The sequence below is a fragment of the Eschrichtius robustus genome, chromosome 1, assembly GCF_028021215.1.
Source record: "Eschrichtius robustus isolate mEscRob2 chromosome 1, mEscRob2.pri, whole genome shotgun sequence".
Classification (NCBI taxonomy): Eukaryota; Metazoa; Chordata; class Mammalia; order Artiodactyla; family Eschrichtiidae; genus Eschrichtius; species Eschrichtius robustus.
In genome coordinates, this window is record NC_090824.1 from 577,275 (window position 1) to 597,977 (window position 20,703).

Sequence of the window (20,703 nt, forward strand, 5' to 3'; positions counted from 1 at the left end):
TTGGATTTTTGTTTTTATGAGTTTTTTTTTCTTTGTTTTTTTTTAATATGAAAATTACTTGAAAAGACAACGGGCCAACCCCACCAGGCAGCTCGGCCGGCCGCTGGCCACGCCGATCCTAACATTCCAGGTGTAAGTTACAGAGCTTAAGTTCATCTACAAAAAAAGTAATAAAAATAAAATTTAAAATGGCACCTTCAACAGAACACAACGAAACTCCCGGCCGGCCCGCAGGCCCGCGTTGCAGGGCGAGCGCTTGGGCGGCTCCTCAGCTCCGCTCCGGCCAAAAAGTAAACACAAAGCTAAAAAAATGACTCCTCGGAGGCGCTGGAGTAAGTTAGGCGGCGCTTCTCCCCGTGGGGGGCCGAGGAGCAGTCTCTGCGGGGGAGGGCGGGCGGGGGCACTACCGAAACCGGGCGGCGGGCGGGCGGCGGGCGGGCGCGGTCTGCGGTTGGAGGGCCTCGCGGGCAGGCGGGCAGGCGGGCGGCACCTAGTCCTCGATGATGATGGGCTCGTCGTTGACGGGCGCGGGCGGGGCCGGCCGCAGCGGCAGGGCCTGGCTCGGGCGCAGGGCGATGGGCTTGTAGGGCCTGCGGGCCGCGCGCTTGGTCTCGGAGGACGAGAGCAGCTTGCGGATCTTCCTGTGAGCGAGACACCGAGTGACGCGGACGAGCGACGCGGACACGGTGGCCCCTGCCCCCTGCCCGCCGCCGGCCCCGGAGGCCCCACCTGGTCTCCTCGGTGGCCATGTAGAACACGTCATCGGGGGCGTCGATCCAGTTCATTCGCCGCCGCTTGACGGGGGGCAGGGAGCCCCCCCGGATCAGCCGCACCTTGGTGGGGTACGCCTTCCCGTTGAGCAGGAGGTTCCGGCTTGGTCCCTGAGGTGGGGAGGCGCCAGGGGTCAGCCCGGGGCCTCCGCGTGGGCACCCGGAAACCCCGAGGTGGCGGTCCCAGCGGGGAGCATGGAGGCTCGGCCACCCCGGGTGCGCAGGGGGCCCTCCGAGGGCTGTGGAGACCCGCCGCCTGCCCCTCCTCTGGTCCCACTGGGCCTCCCAGATGCTCCCGTGCAGCGCCGGGCAGGGCTGGGGGGCCTCCCCCAGAGGCCCGTGGGAGCTGTGGGAATACACGTGTGTGTACGCGTGTGGAGAACGGGGGCCCCCCCGCTCACCATGTGCCTGGTCTGTCCGTGATTCGCCAAACCTGACAAGAGGAAGGAGAACAGGCTGTGAGGTCCGAGGCAGGGCGTGTCCTGCACTCAACACACTCGCTGAGGACCCGCAGCCGAGAAGCAGGAAACCCGGGGCCAGGTCCCCCCAGAGCCGCAGCCCACACCCAGGTGGTGCTCTGGGTGGGGACCGAGGAGTCTCGGATCTGAGCTCGCTCCCTTGGCTGGGCCGCGACAACTGGGGCCTGGTCTACAGTGGGTATAAATACGGTGGCGCCAGGGAGCCCCCTCGGCAAGGCGGCCACTCCCTGGGCAGCACCACTCAGACCCCAGAAGGCCAGGCCACCCTGGGCTTCCTCCCGAGGGGCCCCCAGCCCCCCTCGCAAACCCTGGGGCCAGCCACCCAAGGAGGAGCTGGTGGAAGCTCCCAGGAGTGGCCAGTAGGCCAGGCTCTGGCCAGGGTTCCTGCACTTCCACCCCGTGGCCGGGGGTCTGGAGCCACAGCAGCTGCCAGTGACTCAGGAAAGGCGCCGTCCCAGGTCTCGGTCCACGCTCCCAACCGGCGCCCAAGACCTGTGGCTCCCAGACACACATGGAGCGAGTCTGGGGGCGGCCGTGGGAGTGCGCGGCCGTGAGGGCTGGTCTCCAGCACCGGCGTCCTGCCAGAGGCCTCCCAGGACCAGCTCCTCCCAAAAGTGCCCCTTGGCCACGGTGCGTCTCTTGACGAGCAGACAAGAGCTGTCCAGCCCTCCCCTTTGCAGACCGCCTCCTAACTTGGAGTACCCCAACCCCGGCAGGGCAGAGGGAGGGGCCGCGGCACCGGGCCTGCAGCCCTCGAGGCCCTGTGCTACTTACCCAGGTAGGTGCCTACCAGAGGGATGGGTGGCGGAGAAAAGAAAGCACACGGTCAGCGTTACAGGGGAGTGCATGCATGCGGCGGGCCCAGAGGGTGGATGCAGCCGCAGGCGCGTGGGTGGGCCAGTTAGCCCGTTAAGGCCCCACTGGTGCCAGGGGCCGGCCCTCGCCCAGAGCCAGCTCCCGCCACCCGCTGCTGCCCCGGCCGCCCCACAGCACCCCAGGAGGCCAGCTGTGGCCTCCTCCCAGGGCTCGTGTGCGGCCCCCGATAGCCCCGCCCGGCTCCCCCCCCACCCCCCGACCCCGGGATCTGCACGCTGGGGCTGAAGTAGATAGGTACGGAAGCACATCGATGTTGGAAAACCCGACAGAAGCAAACGGATTTCATCCCTCCCGCTAACTAACGGCTTTTTAACAGGTCGAACCCCAAAGCTCAAAGCTGCCTGCTGATGAGCACGCAGTCCCTCACCCCCTTCTGTGGGTGTGATCAGACCATCCCCAGGGCACCTGTCGCAGGGGCAGATGAGCAGCCAGCCCTGCTGCTGGGACCAGGGGCTGCGGCAGCCTCCCCGCCCGAGGGCTATGGTGGGGAGGGCGGAGATCAGCAAGCAGGGAGTGGCTGGGGGTGAGCTGAGCCAGCGCCCCGCCCTCGGAGCCCCACCGAAGGGTCGTGGGTGAGGCAGCCGGGGCAGGGGAGGCCTGGTGCCGGCAAGAGCCTGTGTCCAGTTGGAGTGAGATGGCAGGGCCCGGCACCAGTACCACCGGCTGACCCTCAGGATGTGCCTGCTGGGGCTCCCAGACACAGCCGAGAGAGGGAGCGTCCAGGGGACAGGGCTGGGCCGGGTGGCCACTGGCCGCTGCCACCTACCTCCCAGGTCCCCACATTCGGCCCACCTCCCACAGATCCCAGGACAGCCAAGCCTCGGCCAGACCCCCGGGGCCAGTACCCCTCCAGTCGTGAGCTTGGGAAGGGCTCTGGATGTGTCCATGCTGGCTGCCCCATGGAGCTGGGGTACCCACACCCGACCTGACCTTGCCGTCACGAGGGGCTGGCAGGAGGAGCTCCGAGTGCACTTCCCACGTTCTCCCCTTCAGCTGGTTCCCTGTTCACCTCCCCCCCGACAGGGGCCCGGCCGCAGGCAGACCCCTGGGGGGCCCTGGGACACCCAGGTCTGACACGTCCCCCACTGCCACCGTGGCTACACCCTCCTAGAGCAGCCCCAGCCCACGGACACCCCACCCCCAGCTGCGGGGGCAGAAGCTGGGCCCTGGGCAGGTGAGAGGAGCCACACTCCAGAGACGCCCGACGGCAGGAGGGTCCCCCAGAGCACACCCCGCGAGCATCCCACCCCGCTCAGGAGACGGCGCTGCTGCCTCAGCTCTGGGACCCTCAGCCCTGGGTGCGCCTCCCTGCGGGGCCCTGACCTGAGCGGACGTCCACCCGGGCCTCGCCGACCCCGACCCAGCCATGCCGGCCCCACGCCACAGCTCTGTCCCATCTGCCCCCCGAGGGGACCAGGGTCCCACAGCCCCCCACCGGGGCAGGGGCGCGGGCAGGGTTGCAAGCACAGCGCAGGCGGCCACACAAGCTGAGGCTGGCGGCATGCGGACAGTCGCAGCACGACGGCAGACAGTACAGGCGGGCGGCGGGGGCACCAGGGCTGCCGGAGCGAGGACAGTCCACTGACCGGCGCTGGGCCCGGAAGGAGGGGCGGCCCGCGAGCCGGAGGCCCCAGGGCAGGAGGCAGCGTGTGGGCGAGCTGGGGGCCCGAGGAGCAGCGCTCCGGTCTTTGCAGAGTGACAGGTGAATCGGGAGGAGCCGGGGCAGCAGGGTGCGGCCCACCCCGCGTGGACTGCCCTTGGACGTGCCCTGAGCCGTCCTCCGCGCACGCGTGAGCACAGCACACACAGGCACGCGCGGAGGGCCGGGCCTTACCCCTACTGGGCATCAAGAGGCGCTTCTTCACGTTGCCTGGCAGCGCCCGGCGGCAGGAGAGAGGAGAGAACACACGGTCAGCGGGTGCGGGCGCGGCGGGGGCCAGGGCCGGGTGCCCCGGGGCCACGGGCCGTGCTGGCCAAGCCCAAGGCCCCGCCGGACTCACCGTCCACCCCGTTGTGCTGCTCGTAGCTCCTCTTGCCCAGGATGGTGGGGGAGCCGTTGTTGATGACGGGGGCCGACTTGGCAGGGGTCAGGCCGCTGAGCACGCCGGACACGCTCTTCACGGGGTCGGGCTTCGGGGGGCGGGGGTGGGTCTCTGCAGGGGCAACGCGGGCAGGTGGGCGCACTGCGGGTCCTCAGCAGCAGCCCTGCCACCCGACTGTGGGCTGCCAGAGCCCAGGCCCATGGCGAGCAGGGCCTGGGAGGGCACTGCAGTCCAGCACCCCCGGGCATCCTGAGAGCAGGGACAGCTGCTGGGGCCGGTCTCCTCGGCTCCTCAGCCCCAGCCCAAGGGCCGCATCCCCGGCCACCACCAGCAGCTGACAGGCTCCAGACACCCGTAAACAAGCGGGTCCACTCAGTGGCCACGGGAGCTGACAACACAGGGCTGGCCACTAGCCAGACGATGGATGCTAACGGCCCAGCTGGCTGGCCGAGGACGAGCCCACGAGGGCCGGCCCGGAGGGTACGGGCTCACACCTGCCAAGGCCCCCCAGCCCTGGGTGGCTCTCAGGGAACAGAGACCACCTCCCCCCACGGGTCAGGGCGAGGCCAGCCCCGGGACCAAGACTCCAGACAGCAAGTGCTGCCAGAGCCACTTTTGTCTGCTGGGAGCATGCCTGGCTCACGGTTCTGGAATGTCCCTCACGAAGGGAAAGCCACCCCCAACACTGGGGGGGACCAAGTCAACCCAGCCAAGCCCAGGGCCCTGCCCCCCTCCCCCCCTCCCAAGCCCCTGGCTAAGTCCCAGGAACAAGCCGGCGGGGAGCGGGGGGGCGGGGGCAAAGCCAGCCGAAGTGCTCAGGGTCCCCAGGCCACAAGGGCCCTCCCTCCAGGCTGCTGCCTAGGTGTGCACGTCTCCCACCCAGCCGTGCCCCTGCCCTGGGGGGTAGGGTGCGAAGAAGCCCCCGCGGGAGACGCCCATCCAGGCTCAGAGGCGTCACGAGAGCCAGTGCGCCCGACCCAGACTCCCGGGGACTGCAGGGGCGAGGGGAGCAGGGTGGGGAGAGGCTGGGACCCCTTAGGGGGGTTAGGGATGCAGCAGCCGGGGGCCAGGGCCGCGCGGGAGGAGAGCAGGCTCACCGAGGTGCCGCAGGACGGCCTCCAGGGGCTTCCGCGCGGCCTGCTTCAGCACCAGGGGGCTCTGAGAGGCTCCGGGCAGCCGTGCCGTGCCTGTGGGGTGCGAGGCCCGGGTCAGAGCTCCCGCAGGGGCTGCACACCCCGTCGCCACCAGCCCTGCTAGCGCCCCTCCCGCAGGGACACTCACACTCAGCCTTGATGGCCGCACTGTTGATGGGCATGTAGGGGTGCCGGGCGGCGTGCCACGGGCGCAGGATCTCACGGCACAGGCGCCGGGCGATCCGCGTGAGCTTGGTGGTGTGCAGGTAGAAGGCCTGTCTCGTCTTCATGGCAAACTTGGGGCTCCCGCTGCTCCGGGCTGGGATGCCGTGGGGGCTCTGCGGAAGGGGGCGAGCCGCCCCGACACAGCGCCATGACCGCGGGCCGGACCGCGGGGCGCGCGTGGGGGCGGGGTAGGGGGTACCGCCTTACCATGTTACTGCGGTTGGGTCCTGGCCTCTCTCCATCTAACCGGGTTGGCATTTTCAAGCCACCATATTTCTTCCAATATGTCCAACAAGACGCGCAGAGGCGACACTGCATGTTAGGGGGACCCCAAGAATACCACTGGTAAGACTGGGTGGCTACGGACAACAAAGTTGGAAATAGACGGATTCTTAAGCAGGACCAGTGACGGCAGAGAGCATCACACAGCTGTCGCCCGCCCGCGCCCGCCCCTGCCCCCCGCCCCGCGGGCCCGGGGAACCCGGTGCTCCCCGAGAGGGCTTCCCCCGCAGGGCGTGGCCGCCGCCCCCAGGCTGGGCCCCAAGGCAGTGCAGGGGCGCCCAGGGCTGTGGGCTGGGGGGCACCCGGATGCCGGGCGGGGCACTTACTGTAACAGCTCTCGCAGGCCCGGCCAGCCCCAGGGCTCTGGCCTGGCGCCCCCGCACCGTTCACCACGCCTGCCTTGACGTTATTGACGCTGATCTGGTTCGGGTTTGGCTTGTTACTTGGGTAAGGAAGGGAGAGAGGGAAGACGTCACGGGAGCACCAAGCCCTGGGCGCGCGGCTCCGGGGCCCGGCAGCCCCCGTCCAGACCTGCCTGGGGGTGTGTGGTCTTTCTCCCCTCGAGCTCTAGAAGCAGCTCCCACCTTGTCGACACCCCAGCTCCACCTGCCTGCGCTTAGCTCAGCTCAGAGTTGAACCCCGGGCCGGGCGGATCCAGTCCTGATGCCCTGTGCTGCCCCCGGGCCACCACGGGCTTCAGTGACAGGCCCCCCGACTCTCCAGGACTCAGCCAGGGCAGCACCACGGGGCCACGTGGGACGCGGGGACGGTGCCGTGAGGGGCGTACTTACTAGTTGGGGATATAAACTTGCTTTAACTTGCTCTCCGCTTCAGCTGCTTTCAAGCGTTTCTTCAAACACAGAACAAAGGGTCAGGGCAGCCAGCAGGTGGGTCTGGAGAGGGGATCCCCCAGTCCCCGCGCTGCCCCCTCACCCCAAAGTTCCCACAGGACCCCTCGGCCCCCGCCCAGGCCGAGCCCTCACCTGCTGCACGTATCTGTCGGTGGTCTTCCACATGTAGTAGTACTCGATGATGCTGGTGAGCGACTTCCAGGGGAGCTGGGGGGAGAGGGGCGCGTCACGGGGTGGGTGGGGGCGTGGCGGGGCCGCTAACCCCACCCGCGAGGGGGCGAGCCTCCCCCAGCCCGCGCCAGGGCCCCTCTCGGGCCTCGCCCTCTCCCTCTCAGGCACGCTCCATTCAACGCCGGTTCCGGCACCTCTGCCCTGCTTGGCCGGTGGTGGGCGCTCCCTCCCCCTGCGCGAGGCGCTGGGCGCCCAGACGCCAGCCCCACCCACGACCGTGGGCTGCAGCGCTTCCACCGGTACGCCCTCGTGATCGCCCTGCTCCCACGTCCCAGCTCCCCCACTGTTCAGGCGCCCCCTCTGGGCTCCACAGGCTGCGTGCAAGTCCAGTGCGGCCGTCAGAGTCTTGCCGCTGCCATCCCGCGCCCTGCGTTTCCACGCCACCTCCGGGCCAGTCTCAGCCGAGTCCCGCGGCGCGGATTCACCCACAACGTCCGCCCGGGCGCGTCGACAATTCAGACTCTGTGCGCACCTGGGCCGACGTCGCACGGGAGCACGAGGGGCCCGGGACGTGCGGGAGACGTGGCGAGGTGAGCGCTTTATTTCCCGCCCGCCTTCTCGCTCCACTTGTTTCTGTGTGAGGAGGCCTTGCTGCTCTGCTTAGGTTTTCAGGGCGTTCTGCGCATCTGCCCTGCAGAGGGGGCCGGCTGTCCGGGCTCGGCCTGTGTCCACGTCACCAGGGGCTGCGCGGGTCCCTCTGATGGCCTCTAGGGACCGACACTGCTTCTCCGCCCTCAGTGGTGCCGTCTGCCTTCTGACGTGGGTCCTGTGGCATCAGCCTCGTCTGTTACTGCCGAGGTGCTGCTCAGAATCAGGTGCTGGCAAGGCCGCCGCGTCCTGGCGCCCCTTTGGGACTCGCAGTCAGGCCGGCCCGGCCGCCCCTGCTGCCCTCTCTGCACAGGCGCGCTCTTCTGAGTGACCACCGGTTCGCCTCCTTCCAGATGAGTTCAAGTGTATGTTAGGGGCTGTAAGGGCAGGAGGGGTCCCTGAGGGCACAGGCCCTGCCCGTGCTGGAATTCCCACAGGCTCACTGGTGGACACTTTCAAGGGCCACAAAGCAAGGACGTACACGGAGACGCTCGGCCACTTAGGAACAACCAACACAACCAAACCAACCAAGTCAAACAAGACCCGGCGAGGACCCCGGCGACACCAGCACGGACCCTGGCCTTGGTGGCACAGCCCAGGCCCCACCAGGCGGCCCTGGGCGTTTCCTCTGGAGCCACTAACGGACAAGGGGACGGAAGCACGGCAGCCGGGCGGGCACAGCAGGGCCCTGAACCTACCCCCCGGTACTCACAAAATCTTGCTGAATGTCAGTGAAATCCTTCCCATACTTCTCCAGGGCCTCCTCGAAAAGGCTGGCCTCCGAGGCCGACCACTCCTCCATCTCGTCCCTGCAGAGGACGGGCCCGCCCTGCGGCACCAGGGCCGCGATGGCCTTGGCGACGTCGTAGACACTCCTGTGCAGCGTGTCCATGGCGTGGAACTGCAGCAGGAGAGGCGGGGTCGCCCGGGCCCCAGAGCTGGAGCGACCCCACCCCGCCCGGCCCCAGGCAGGAGGCACACCCGGGCCGTGTGTGGGAGGCCACAGGACCCGGGGGCTGGCCCTCCCTCCCACCTGGGAGGGGCTCAGGACAGTCTCGGGGGGCAGCCGGGGGCCTCTGGGGAGAGTGCAGGGAGGGGCCGAGCTGCTCGGAGCAGCAGAGGGAAGCAGCCGTGCTCCCAGGCCCACTTCGCCAGGGGCGGGGCTCCAGGAGGGGGCGGCGCAGCCAGCAGACAGTGGGTGGCTGACCCCAGGGCCTAAGTGCCCCGGGCAGGAGGGGCCGGCCGAGGGCACGAGCCGTCCCCTAGGAGATGCCGCTGCCTCTGAGGCGGCAAGTGTGGAAGGAGCAGGGCGGGCTGAGGACGTGCGGCCCGCGGCCCAGCAAGGGCCCGGTAGGGCCTGACCACGTGCCGGCCGGCAGCCTCTCACCAGCGTGAGACAGGGTCACCACACGGGGGCAACGAGAGCCCTGCGCTGTGCCCCCCAGGGAGGGCTGTGCCCGGGGGGCGGGTGCCGACCTGAGCAGATGCACAGGGCCGCGGCTGCCCAGTGGCCCTCTCACTTACCAGGGTGATGTCCCGAGAGGCGGCCGCGGCGCTCATGTGCAGGCTGGGCTGTCGGACAGAGCTGCTGCAGTCCAGGGCGCGTGCAAAGGTGCCCACGGAGCTGGGGAGGAGGAGAGACGCTGACCACTGGAGCGGACCAGCAGGAGGGGCGGCCGGACCAAGCCGGACACGCAGACGCGTCCAGGCTCGGCTGTCTCGGGACGGAGCACTCTGGTCTGGAGCACGGGGACGCCGTTTCTGAGACTTTGCAGACCTCTCCTCACAAAAGGGAGTCTTCAGGTCCTGAGACTCAGGGCCCCGTTCCTACACTGTTTCCGACGGCACCCGGCCCAGGCGCCTTCTGGGCGTGCGGCCCCCGTGTGCTCGCAGGAGCTCCCCTCCTGTCGGCCCAGCCCAGGGACCCCTGGGGGCCGGCCTGGGCAGAAGCTGCTCCTCGGACGGCTGCCCCTTTGTGCCCAGCAGGCCCTGCGTCGCCAGGCCACGTCTGCCCAGTCCCGGAGGCAGACAAGCACCTCTGTCCCGCCCTACCGCCCGGGGAAAGGGCCCCGTCTGCGCCGGCTTACTTGGCCTCGGCCGGCGGGTGGCCCCTGGGGTCCACGGGTCGGGCTGGGGGTGGAGGTGGAGGTGTCGGGCTGCCCCCCAGAGCCGGCCAGGCCCCACCCTGCAGGCCTCCCCAGGAGCCACGAGGGGGTCTCGACAGAGCAGGGCCCCGGACCCCCTGACCTCCCAGGCCCTTCACTGGGGGACCCCCTGCAGGACAGGCACCCCGCCGCCCGCCGCAGGGATGGGGCAGTGGCTGAGGCCCCGTGCCGGCCTGTGCCCGGGGCTCGGGCGGGGCGTGGCCGCCCCAGCCCGGAACTCACCGGGCCACCACCAGGAACTGGTCGATCTGCTTGTCCACCAGCGGGTTGCGAGCCTCCCACACCTTGGTCTCCAGCTTGGACTGGTCTCGGCCGTCCTCCTCGCCTGCCAGGAAGAAACACTGCACGGTGAGAACCACCGAGGCCGTGAGAAGACCCCCGAGGCTCCGCGCGGAGCCCAGGGTCGGACGAGGGACCGGGCTGCTGAGACGGGGAGTGCCGCGCTGGGAGGGGCGGGGAGGGCGAGCGAGCCCAGGGACGAGCGCACACGCGCAGGCACGCGCACGCACAGAGGCGGTCGGGCCCGGAGCTCCAGGGCACGCTCGACACACGACGGCCTTCACCTCTGCAAACAGTGAGCGCGTGGGGCCGGCAGCCCGTGGCCCCCGCGGAGGAGCTTGAAGAGGTGCCGTCGGGAGGGCCCAGGGAGCACAGCCAGCTGGACAGAGGGGCGGAGGCGGCTCGGATCTGATCAACCAAGCTCTTTACTCTGAGACGCTGCAGGGTCAGGTGCAGCTGCTCCCAGCCCCCAGCGGCAGCCCCGTCACAACGAGGACACTGAGGTCGACTCAGTGCGGACCCACACGCCTGCCACCCAAGGGCCCCCTTGGTGCCAGAAGGCTCCGTCTCGGGGCATCTTCCCTCTGCGGGCGGGAGCCCTGCTCCTCACCCTGTATGCGGCGGGCATGGGGGCTCAGGGCCCAGCCAGGAGGGTTTCTCTCCTGGGCAGCTGCCCATGCCAACTGCCAACTGCCACGTGCTCCAGGCAGCAAGGGGCAGACGAGGCCAGCACAAGGATCCAGAGAACGCCCGGCCCGAGGTCACACCCCCGCTCAGCTCAGGCGCTCAGCCTGCACGTCTGCAGACCCTCTCAGCCTCTGTTGCTCTCGGTGGCGACCGACTTCCAGACCCAGGGCAGGACCCCTCACGGCACTCAGCAAGTCCGTGGGAGCCCTGTGGGAGCACGGTCATGCAGGGCCAGGCATGGCCGAAAGTCACCAAGGAAACACGTGCTCCCTCGCCCTGGGGAAGGTCAGGCCCTGCCAGGCTCCAGGGGACGGCGCTGGGACAGGGGCTCACGGGAGAGAAGCCCCGCATTGCAGAGGTGCAGGACCGACCCGGGGGTGGGGACGAAGAGATCTGAGGGGTCAGGGTCCTGGGGGCTGCGTCTGTAGGACGAGCACAGGTGGGATCTTCCCAGTGTCGTGGCTTGGCTCCTTCCTGGTGGTGACTCGGCACGGAGAACCCTCCCCAGGGACAGTGGGTACCAAGGAAGGCGGGGCCCCCCCTCCAGGATCTAAGGTCCGCGGGCCGCGACCAGCCCCCAGCGACTGCCGGGCAACTGAGCCCAGAGCCACAGGCACAGCTAGCTGTGGCCCCACCTGTCGCCCACGCCCGCTGGTGCACCCTGCAGATGTCTCACGCATCCAAGGCAGGGGCACGGCTTCACCTGCTGGGAAGGGTCCAGGCTCCAGGAGGAGAACAGGGAACTGAGGCCTAGGCCGACCCCACCTCGCCCCAGCGGCCCAGGGGTCGGGAGGAGGAAGGGCTGTAGGGATGCCTCCCCTGGCCCTGGGGCTGCAGGTAGGGCTTCCCCGGGGCGCCCCGAGACCAGAGACGCATCCTCCCGCCAAGCGCCCAGGGATGGCCGAGAAAGCGAGGTCCTCGGACGTTCCAGCCACTCAGTGTTCTCCTGTGGCCGTCGTGTGGCCTCTCCTGTTTCCCACTGGATGTGGCCCTCACCAGGCCCTTTATCTCAGCCAGGCTGGGATGGTGTAGACCAGGAGGCCCCATGGGGCCCCTGGAGAATGCCCGTCCCTGGAGCGGGGCCCCGGTGCCAGGTGCACCCCGCCCAGCAGGGGGACGGGCTGCACCAGGAGACCAGCTGGGCCAGCGCATCCGGCTCTGCTCAAGTGAGAGGAGCCCCCACGAGTGACACGAGCGGCCACAGGGCAGGACCACAGGGCAGAGTGCCAGGGCTGGCAGGAAGGGCAGCCTCGCCCCACCCGGGACGGAGCCAGACACCCGTGAACAGAGGGAACCGCCCCCAGCAGGTGCTTCCCGTCAGCCCTCCCTCTCACATCCGACCGGCGGCAGGAACCCCCATAAGACAGAGACAGAGACCAAGACCAACCAACGGGGGAAGCAAGTGTGTGTGTGTGAGATGCACACGCGTGGGAGGTGTGGCGTGTGTGTGTGAGATGCACACGCGTGGGAGATGTGGCGTGCGTGTGCGCTCGTGTATGTGTGTGTGTGTGTGTGTGTGTGTGTGTGTGCAACAGGAAACACGCACACAGGCCAAGAGCGGATGTTTAGGACAAGCGGACCAGCTTCTGGGGATCAGGCATCACGTCTCCAAAAGGAGCGGCAGCCACGGAAAGAAGGGACGTCCGGTGTTTCTCCAGCACAGAGGAAACCGAGGCACAGACCACAGGGGAGCCAAGCCCAACCCGCGGCCCCACAGGTGCTGGGGACGCTCGCCAGGAGGACACCGCGCTCCCGAGGGACACAGGCGCCCCGAGGCCACCTGGGCGCCACGTGGGGATGACCCTGCACACAGGGGACCAGCTCCGCAGGAGCAAAGGCTCCGAAGAGAACAGGCACCAAGACCCCATCACGGACAAGCAAGTGCGCGGTTCAGCCGTCAGGCCTGCTACATGGCAATCACGCGGCCGCGCAGGAAGGAAGCGGGGGAGGGGAAGTGGCAGGTACCACGAGGCCCGGACCCCGCTGCGCTCCCGGTCAACCTGAGCTGCCTGAGTGAGGCCACCACCCAAGTGACCCGGGCTCAACCACGTGGCCCCAGAAGGAAGCCCGCCACACGGCGCCCCGAGCCAGACAGCACCGGCCTTGCTGGCCACCATGGGTCCACGTTCCTGCCTGGGCTGCTTGGTCGGGGACAGAACGGGCTGAGAAGATGGGAGTCAAGCCCGCCCACGACCCCCAGGCTGCTGAAGGACTGAAGGGCAGGGGAGCTGGGCACTGCGTCCCCGTGCACTTCGGCCTTGCAGACGGCACCACCCGCTGCTACAAGTCAGTGAAATAGGCAGATCCATTCAAACGAGTTTTTGAGAGAGAGAAAGAGCTTTGAAAAGGTTATGAAAACAACTGCCAAAAGGAAACAAAATCTCCAGGTGCCAGGGAGGGTCCGACGACCCCTCCTGCTGGGGGTCCTGGGGCTTGCTGCCCCATCCCAACATCCAGAGCCCCCCGCCCTCCCCGCCAGCCTCCCGGCCCACCCTACCTTCTTTCAGCAGGTCGGTGATGTCTGCCTGGTACCGGTTCCCTACACGGATCTCCCCCTTGTCAGCCAGGAGGGTCTTCTGCTGGGGGTCATAGACGAGAGAGTAGAAGAAGAAGTCCTGGAAAACAGCACACGGGGCGGCGTCAATACACGGCACCCTCGGCCACGCTCATGGGAGGTCAGCAGACGGGAGGGGACGACCGTCAGGAGGGACAGCGATCTGCTCGGAGACACAGAGAGCTGACAGTTCAGCCGGCTTGAGAGAGCAGGTGAGGCAGCTGTAAGGACCAGTTCCCCAAACTGCCGCGTGCCCACCAGCAGCAACAGTTTGAAAACTGAGTTTATAAGAGCGTTTAACAGCAACAAAAATCCTAAGGCATCTGGGAATGAATCTGACAGATTCTGGGCACATCCTTTGAGAAGATGGTGCCGTTTTCGTGCAGTTGTCACAGGAGACGTACACAAAAGGGGTTACGTTACAGAATGTTCTGGACTCGGTGCCCAGAGCTGTCAGCGGAGCAGCAGCCTGCGGCCCTCAGCCTCGGAGCCTGTCTTCACCCCGCACGCCCGCGCCCAGGCTGTTCCGGCTGGAACTGGCACAATCCGGCCTTCCTGGCCCTTCGCTGCCTGGCACTCCACGTGCCGGTGCTGTTTCTCAGAGGCTGCTTGGCAGAAACCAGCCTGCCGACCCTGGGCTTCCCCTGGGGTCTCCCCGTGTACACCGAGGGTCGCGGCACCCTGTGCCAGGACTTCCACCTGTCCCCGTGTCGCCTTTCTTACTCCCTTGTGGTTGCTTCTCGCGGCCCCTGCTCCCCGGGTGGCGGCCAGCTCCTGCGTCAGAGCCGAGGGCTCCTCTGGATGCAGGTCCGTGTGGGCTGCGGCTGCACCCGCACCCGAGGACTGAGTCCCTGAGGCCCGAGCGGGACGGCGGGCCTGGGCGCAGTCAGTCGGTTCTCGCCCGGGGCCGCCCAGACCGGGAGGGAAGGCCGCCCCAGTGGGCCGCCTGCCGTCTCAGGCTAAGAGCCACCCACCCCTAGACAGGTGAGTGGAGAGAAGCAGAAAACACGAGGCGTGCGCCCAGGAGACACACACAGGTCCCTGAATGGGGCCCAGGCGCCTGCCAGAGACCAAGTGGTTCACAGCCGCCTTTTTGCTCACGGCCGTCCCTCCGCGTCACCACCTCTGTGTGGCTGTCACCAAGGGGTCTTTCTAAACTGCAGACAGCAGCCCCCAGCGGACACACGCCTGGGGGCCTCGGCTCCTGCCCTGTCCCGTGGGCAGGCACGCGGCGGCTCCCTGGGGCCCGGGCTGCCCTGGGGGCTCTTCAGCGCCGACTCCAGGCAGCGTCCTCCAGGCGGTGCCCCAACGCCTGACCAAGTCAGGCCTCGGTGAGGCCACGGCACCGGGCCTGCCCTCACTGGACCGCTGTCGCCATGGTCCACGGTCCGACCCCGCGCCCACCTTGCCCCTCTGGGCCCCCGGGAAGAGCCGGGCCCTGCCTCGGGGGGAGGGGACCGTGGCTGAGAACGAGTGTCGCCCACAGGCAATGACGCTCCCGCTAGGAGCTGTAGGGTGGCCGCACGCAGGTCCCGGGGGGGCCCGCAGTGCGGGGGGACACGCGGGGAGGGGACCCCGGACCCACAACCACTCCTCGCCTGACCCCAGGAGCTCCCTTACACCGCGACCTGTCCCACTAGGTAACACCCATGCCCGCGCTGCTCCTGACCCCGCTGGCCTGCCATCGTCCCCAAACACGCTTCTCGCTGCTCCCAGGACTCACGCGTGCACCCTCTGGGGACGTTTTGGGTCGTTCCGCCTCGGGGGAGGGGCGCTGGGCGGCAGCACGGACAGCCCGCAACAAGCACCACCCGCCCTGGGGGTCACCGCGGGCTCAGGGTGGGCAGCTCGGGTGTCATGGCAAGGCCCAGGCACCGGCCGCCGTGGCTCCGCTCCCACCCTCGCCTGTGGGATGAGGAGGCCGGTGCCCTGGCTCCAGACCCTGGCAGCACTGACGTTTTTGACTTCATAAACTCAGAAACCCTCTGGTCGCCCGGCCAACACAGTCGTGGGTCAACCCAGTGAAGACTGGAGACGGTGGCCTGGACTGCGGTAGGGCCACACGCCCGCTGGGGAAGCCTGACGGCGACCACAGCGGCCAGCACGGGTCCCGTCGTCCCCTCCAGGACGAGTCGTGCCCCTCCTGGGGGGCGGGGGGTGGTGGGGAGAGCAGACCCCCGGGAGCCGTCACGCCCATTTTGGGCCCTCGCTCTGGAGGTGCGAGGAGTGGGGACTGCACGGGACACCGGGAAGGGCCGTGACAGCGCCTGGCCTTAGGGCGCCACGGGCAGGGAAGGGCCTGAGCCCAGCGTGAGGTGGGAGCAGCAATGCCCGCCCGGACCAGACCAGCGGAGCCAGGACCCACCTCTGCGCCCACCCCCCAGCCCCCAGCCCATGGTGTCGCGGCCTCACCTCCCGTTCCAGGTAGGACTTGAGGGACTCGGTCTCGTTGAGCAAAGTGACGCTGCACTTCCCTCTGCAAGACAAGGGCGCGCGTCAGGGGAGCTGGGCAGACTCCCTCGTGCCCGCCCCAGGCCCCCGGGCACCTGATGTGGGCGGCGGGACTCCCTCGTGCCCGCCCCAGGCCCCTGGGTACCTGATGTGGGTGGCGGGCAGTGACTCCAGCTGTCTTGAGAGGAAGAGCTCTCGATGCCTCAGCTGGTGCTTGAGCTTCTCGGGCAGGTCTGCCATTTCTGGGTTTTCCATTTCCTCCTCTGTTTCCCCTGAAGGACAAAGAGCTCCTGTGAGCTGGTCCCAAAGACACACGCTCAGGCGGCCGGACAAAGCCCCACCCGCTGGATGCACAGGCCCCTCCCCGTGCTGGACCCGGGGCAGGTGGCAGTGTAGGTCCCCGCAGGGCACCCCAGCAGCCCCGGGCATCTGAACAGGAAGGAGGACAACGTCCTGTGCTGGCCTGGGAAGCAGCACGTCAGAGAAAGAAGGGAAAGCGAGACAGCAGCTGCTGCACACCCAGGACAGGGGGCAGGACCCACCGTGCCCCGCAGCCCTCCCTGCGCCAGGAGCCCCTCAGGCCCACCTCGCGGCAGGGCACACAGGCGCGGCACGCGGGCAGCCCGGCGCACAGACCCCAGGACCCTCCCGCAGGGGCGGCTCTTACCTTCCTCGCCGTTGTCGGCCCCCGATCCGGGTTTATAGCAGACCGACAGGGCTGTGTAACAGACAGACAGCGCCCAGATGGCGCGTCAGCGACAGCGCGCCACGCCACTCACTCCCCGCCCGGCCTGGACCGAGGGCTGTGAGGCCGGGAAGCAGGGTGGACAAGGGGGCTGCAGACCACCCAGCCGGAGCCAGAGAACACCTGAGCCTCTGGACATCCCGCCTAGCTGACCTCAGCTCCTGCCCACCCCACACCCACGCTGCTCAAGACTCTCCGAGCAGAGCCCCAGACAAGCCTGGGCAGCGAGGCCCTGCTACCTGCACACAGAACACACCTGCCCCTGCGAAGTCGGGAGAAACAAGGACGGGGCGGGGGACACGGCCGAGCCACAGCGTGGGGCGCGGGGGGGCACGGGGGACGCATCCCAAGGCCAGGTCAGCAGCGCGTGCTTCCTGCCTGCGGATGGTGACCCGGGGGGCCTCGGCCACACCTCCAGGGCTGGGCCATCGATGGGCACAGGGAAAGCCTGAAACTCGAAACTGGCATGCGGTGGGGCTGTGGTAGGTCTCCACGATGTGGACCCCAGCACATGCAGCCCTGGGGCTAGGGCGACCCCAAACACACGCTGGCGGTCTGGGGTCGTGCACAGTGGGGTGGGGGAAGCCAGACGCACGGCGAAACCCATCCCCTGCCCCAAGACCCAAAGGTAGGGGCGTGGAGCCCAGCCCCCCAGGCTCTGGGCCACCACAAGGCCCCTGGCCCTCTGCTGCCCCCCTGTGGTGGCTGCAGGGAGTCCTGGTGCCCCTGGGCAGGGGACCCCCGCCCCCGCCTCCAACAAACCCCGGTTGCCGGCAGCTCAGACTGAGGCCAAGGCTAGGGGCGGGGGCGCTGGGGGAAGGGGGGCAGGGCCGGTCGGCCCAGGCCGTGGGCCACGGGAGCCTGTGCACCCACACCGCTGGCCTTGGCACCTCCCTGCCCACTCCCGGGGACGTCACCAGCACCTGGAAGCCGGCCCACCATCCCCACACCTCATCCTGCTCACGCCCAACCGGTGACGGCACCGCTGGCCCCGCAGCACGGCTAGGAACCGGGGCCAGGGGCAGCCAACCTGGCCCCTGCCCGCGACAGGCCCTTAGGCATCCGTTTCAGGTCTGCAGACACCGCCCCTCCCCATCCTGACACTAGCTCACAGTGGCTCTGAGACCCCCAGCCCACCAGGGCTCCCTGCCATCAGCAATGGTGAGGAGGGACCCAGGAACGCACACCCCAGGGCCACGCTGAAGGCCTCAGGGGTGGCCAGGGCTCGGGCCAGGCCGACCTCCAGCCCCCGGGAGACCAGGAGAGAGCCTCCCCACAGCCCCCAGGCCCCGTCCCCAGCGGACCCTCAAACGAGCGTGGGCTGTGGCGCTTGGCCTCTAGGAACCCAGGGCACATGGCCCCTGGCGCAAAAGCCCCTCCCTCTGGGATCCAGGGGGCCCGGGCCCTGGGCTCAGAGCTGGGGGGCCTTCCCCACAAGGCCCAGGCAGGCTCCAGGCTCCCACCCTACCCCGGCTCAGCTCACACACCTACTGGCTCTCCCGAGCCCCTGCAGCTGGCTCTGGGGGGTTCCAGGGAGGACCTGTCACCCGTGCCCACTGTCCCCTCGGGCAAGGCCTTGGTCTCAGGAGGACAGCTCTGTGGGAGGGGGCCACACACCTCGAGATGGGGCCGTGGCAGAGCAGAATGTGGCCTGGAGACCCCAGCAAGGGCTCTCCCGCTCCGGGGAGGCCTGTGTGGCCCCAGGGCATCTGTGCTGCACCAGGGGCTGGACGCCCTGGTAGGGGCAGGGCAGAAGCTTGTCCCTCAGGCCCCCAGGCCCCCAGGCCCAGAAGAAACTCGAGCAGCTAATCTGACCGCGCAGTGGGCTCCCCTGGGTCTCTACCCCTCCTGCCAGAAGGGCCCCCAGAGTGTCCCTACACCCATGCCTTGACGCCGGGCGAGGCCCTGGGCAGCGAGGTGCACCAGCCTCGCCCCCGCTGCAGCGAGCTCACAGATGAGCACGCCAGGAGGGTCAACCCCGAGAAACGTGGTTTCTGCACAAATCACCGCGAGACGGAGCAGCCAGTACAGACTCCTGAGAAAATAGCCGAGGCCCCGCACTGAGACGCGGTGAGCTGGCGGGAGCGGGTGGCCTCCTCAGAGCGGCACATCCCGTGCGCGCGACACGTGTTCCCTGCAGCTTGGCTCTGAGTCCCCGGCAAGGAGCTTTCCCTGCGCGCAGAAGCCCCGCCGGCACCGCAGGGCCTCTGCCCACCCTGCCAGCTCCAGCACTTCTGCAGGACCCCCTCCTCCCACGGGTCTCGGGGCCTAACACCTGGCCAAGCTCCCCCCGGGGGCCTGAGAGCAGGAGAGCCTAGGCCCGTGGACACAGCGCGCCATGTGCCGAGGGGCAGGGGCTGCGGTCGCTCTGGGCCGAGCAGCAGACGCAGGGAGGAGATCCTCTGTCATCGACACCCCCAGGTCACCTACCGCCAGGGCCACCTCCAAGGCCCCCGCCAGCGTCCTGACAGCGTGAACGGGAGCCCGCGTGCTGACACCTGCAGGGCCAGCGACTGCACGGGCCACTGCACTGGGCCACGCAGCGGGGCACCCCCAAGACCCCGGCTCTTTTCCCCTTTTCCTTGGCACCGGGAGGCCAGAGTGCAGGGGTGGTGGGCACAGGCTTTAGGGTGGGAGGCTGAGAGGCACTGTATCCCATCTCTGTCCCCTCTGGGCACAGCTTCAGGGTCCACCATTGGCATGCCACAGGGACGCCGCTGACACAGAGGCCAAAACCCAAAGGTGGGATCCCATCCTCCCGTGAGGCCAGACGAGGCCGGCAAAGAACCGGCTGCTCCCTCAGGGTCGGCCGCACAGCCTGCGTCCACCCTGCGTGGCGCAGAGGCCTGTCCTGGGCAAGGGCGGCCGCGGCCCTGCCCCTCCCCCCCAGGCCTGGAGCCCAGGGCCCAGCGCTCCCTGCACCATCCAAGGAGTGGTCCAACCACGGATCTGGAAAGTCCCCCCAATTAAACTCCTCAGGCAGGTGAGAGCAGCCACACGCTAAGACGAGCACAGCCAGGGCCGCTTCTCAGAGAAGGAAGGAGGCCCCGGGGACATGCACGGACTTCGTCTACACGCGCCCGGAGGCTGAGGTGGCAGCTACGGGCGGGCCTGAGGGCGGGCGGCTGGGAGACTCACTGGCGTGCTTGTCGGCCAGGGCGATGAGCGTGCTGGAGATGTCCCGCCTTCTGTAGAAGCACACCACCTTGGCCTCCACGTTCCCGCTGGCCGTCTGCAACAGCAAGGCAGGGGCTAAGGAACGCACGCCCCGCAGGCCTGCGGCTGCCCGCAGGGGCGTCCCCCAGCTGGGGGCTCAGCGGTGACCAGGGACGGGCTCGTCACGCGGAGCCCGTGCCCCAGGGAGGGCCCTGAAGGGCAGCGGCAACCCTGGCTGACGGAGGGGACGCACACCGGACCTAAACCGAGTCTGCGCCCCCCACCCCCACCGTCCTAACCCGAGCCGCCTGAGGACACCAGGTGGACCCCGGCCACCAGAAAGGACAGCTCTGCCGTGGCCTCGGGAGCTGCCCCTTCCTTTCGGGCACCAGAGGGGTGTGATCAAGGACAACAACCGCGGGCCTCCGTCACCCGCCATGAGCAGAAACCTGGCCAGCACGCGAGAGGCGCGGCCCTGAGGCCTGGGTCCGCCTCCGAGACGCAGGGCAGTGCGGGTCTCGGCACCAGGATGGGGCTGCAGCGGCCGGGACTGACCCCCCACGCGGCCGCTGCTGCCTGGGACGACCCGGGCTTGCCAAGCGCCCAATGAACACGGACAGAACGAGCAGCAGCAAGGACATCGCGAAGCCCGCGGGGTGGTAACCTCAGACCGAGAGCACGTTTCTTCTTAACTAACCAAGTTTACAAAACTTTTAATAATAAAGCAAGGGTTGTATCACAATTCTAATCTTTGTAGAGTTTAGCACAGCAGCATTTACAACATTAAACAAGATTATCTTTATGAAAAGTATTTCCCTTTTAGTTATTAAATTCCATTAGACCAGGAATTTTTCCTAAGAAAAAGCCTTAGGAATTTTTCACATCCCTGAGCGTAAGTTAAAGTGCTATTATCAACTCCGCTGCTTTACAGGTTCATCACAAGAACTGCAGCGGGCACGCTGATGAAAACCATCCTCTCTCCAGTCTACGAAGGAACATAAAGAACACGAAAAATTCTTCCAGGAAAACTGAGATCAAGTATCAAAACAAGTAACTGTGAGAGGGCCTGAAGACGACGCGGCCGTCTTCAGCGTGTGAAGGCTGGGTTTTTAGAAGCACGACTTGTCGACTTGTCGGGATGGCTGTGTCAGACCCGTAAACGTCTGCAGTGTCCAAGGGTGCCCAGAGT

The 20,703-nt window shown here is 68.0% G+C and overlaps 1 protein-coding gene across 3 annotated transcripts in view; it reads right to left on the bottom strand.

Moving 5' to 3' along the window:
• MTA1 (metastasis associated 1) overlaps positions 1-20,703 on the bottom strand; it is a 39,136-nt gene continuing 18,433 nt past the window's right edge. The window contains exons 3-21 of one of the 3 annotated variants that reach the window (XM_068539334.1): positions 19,497-19,590; positions 16,281-16,331; positions 15,759-15,885; positions 15,575-15,638; positions 13,106-13,223; positions 9,865-9,967; positions 9,002-9,101; positions 8,190-8,378; positions 6,791-6,865; positions 6,599-6,657; positions 6,134-6,249; positions 5,733-5,884; positions 5,449-5,638; positions 5,265-5,354; positions 4,126-4,278; positions 3,960-3,995; positions 1,172-1,203; positions 730-881; positions 1-641 (exon numbers count right to left, since the gene is read on the bottom strand). In XM_068539334.1, coding sequence (XP_068395435.1) covers positions 491-641; positions 730-881; positions 1,172-1,203; positions 3,960-3,995; positions 4,126-4,278; positions 5,265-5,354; positions 5,449-5,638; positions 5,733-5,884; positions 6,134-6,249; positions 6,599-6,657; positions 6,791-6,865; positions 8,190-8,378; positions 9,002-9,101; positions 9,865-9,967; positions 13,106-13,223; positions 15,575-15,638; positions 15,759-15,885; positions 16,281-16,331; positions 19,497-19,590 — 2,052 coding nt within the window. In that variant the 3' untranslated portion in view covers positions 1-490. Of the gene's footprint in view, positions 642-729; positions 882-1,171; positions 1,204-3,959; positions 3,996-4,125; positions 4,279-5,264; positions 5,355-5,448; positions 5,639-5,732; positions 5,885-6,133; positions 6,250-6,598; positions 6,658-6,790; positions 6,866-8,189; positions 8,379-9,001; positions 9,102-9,864; positions 9,968-13,105; positions 13,224-15,574; positions 15,639-15,758; positions 15,886-16,280; positions 16,332-19,496; positions 19,591-20,703 lie in introns of those variants that run through there. The other 2 variants (XM_068539324.1, XM_068539342.1) reach the window with 2 other exon arrangements.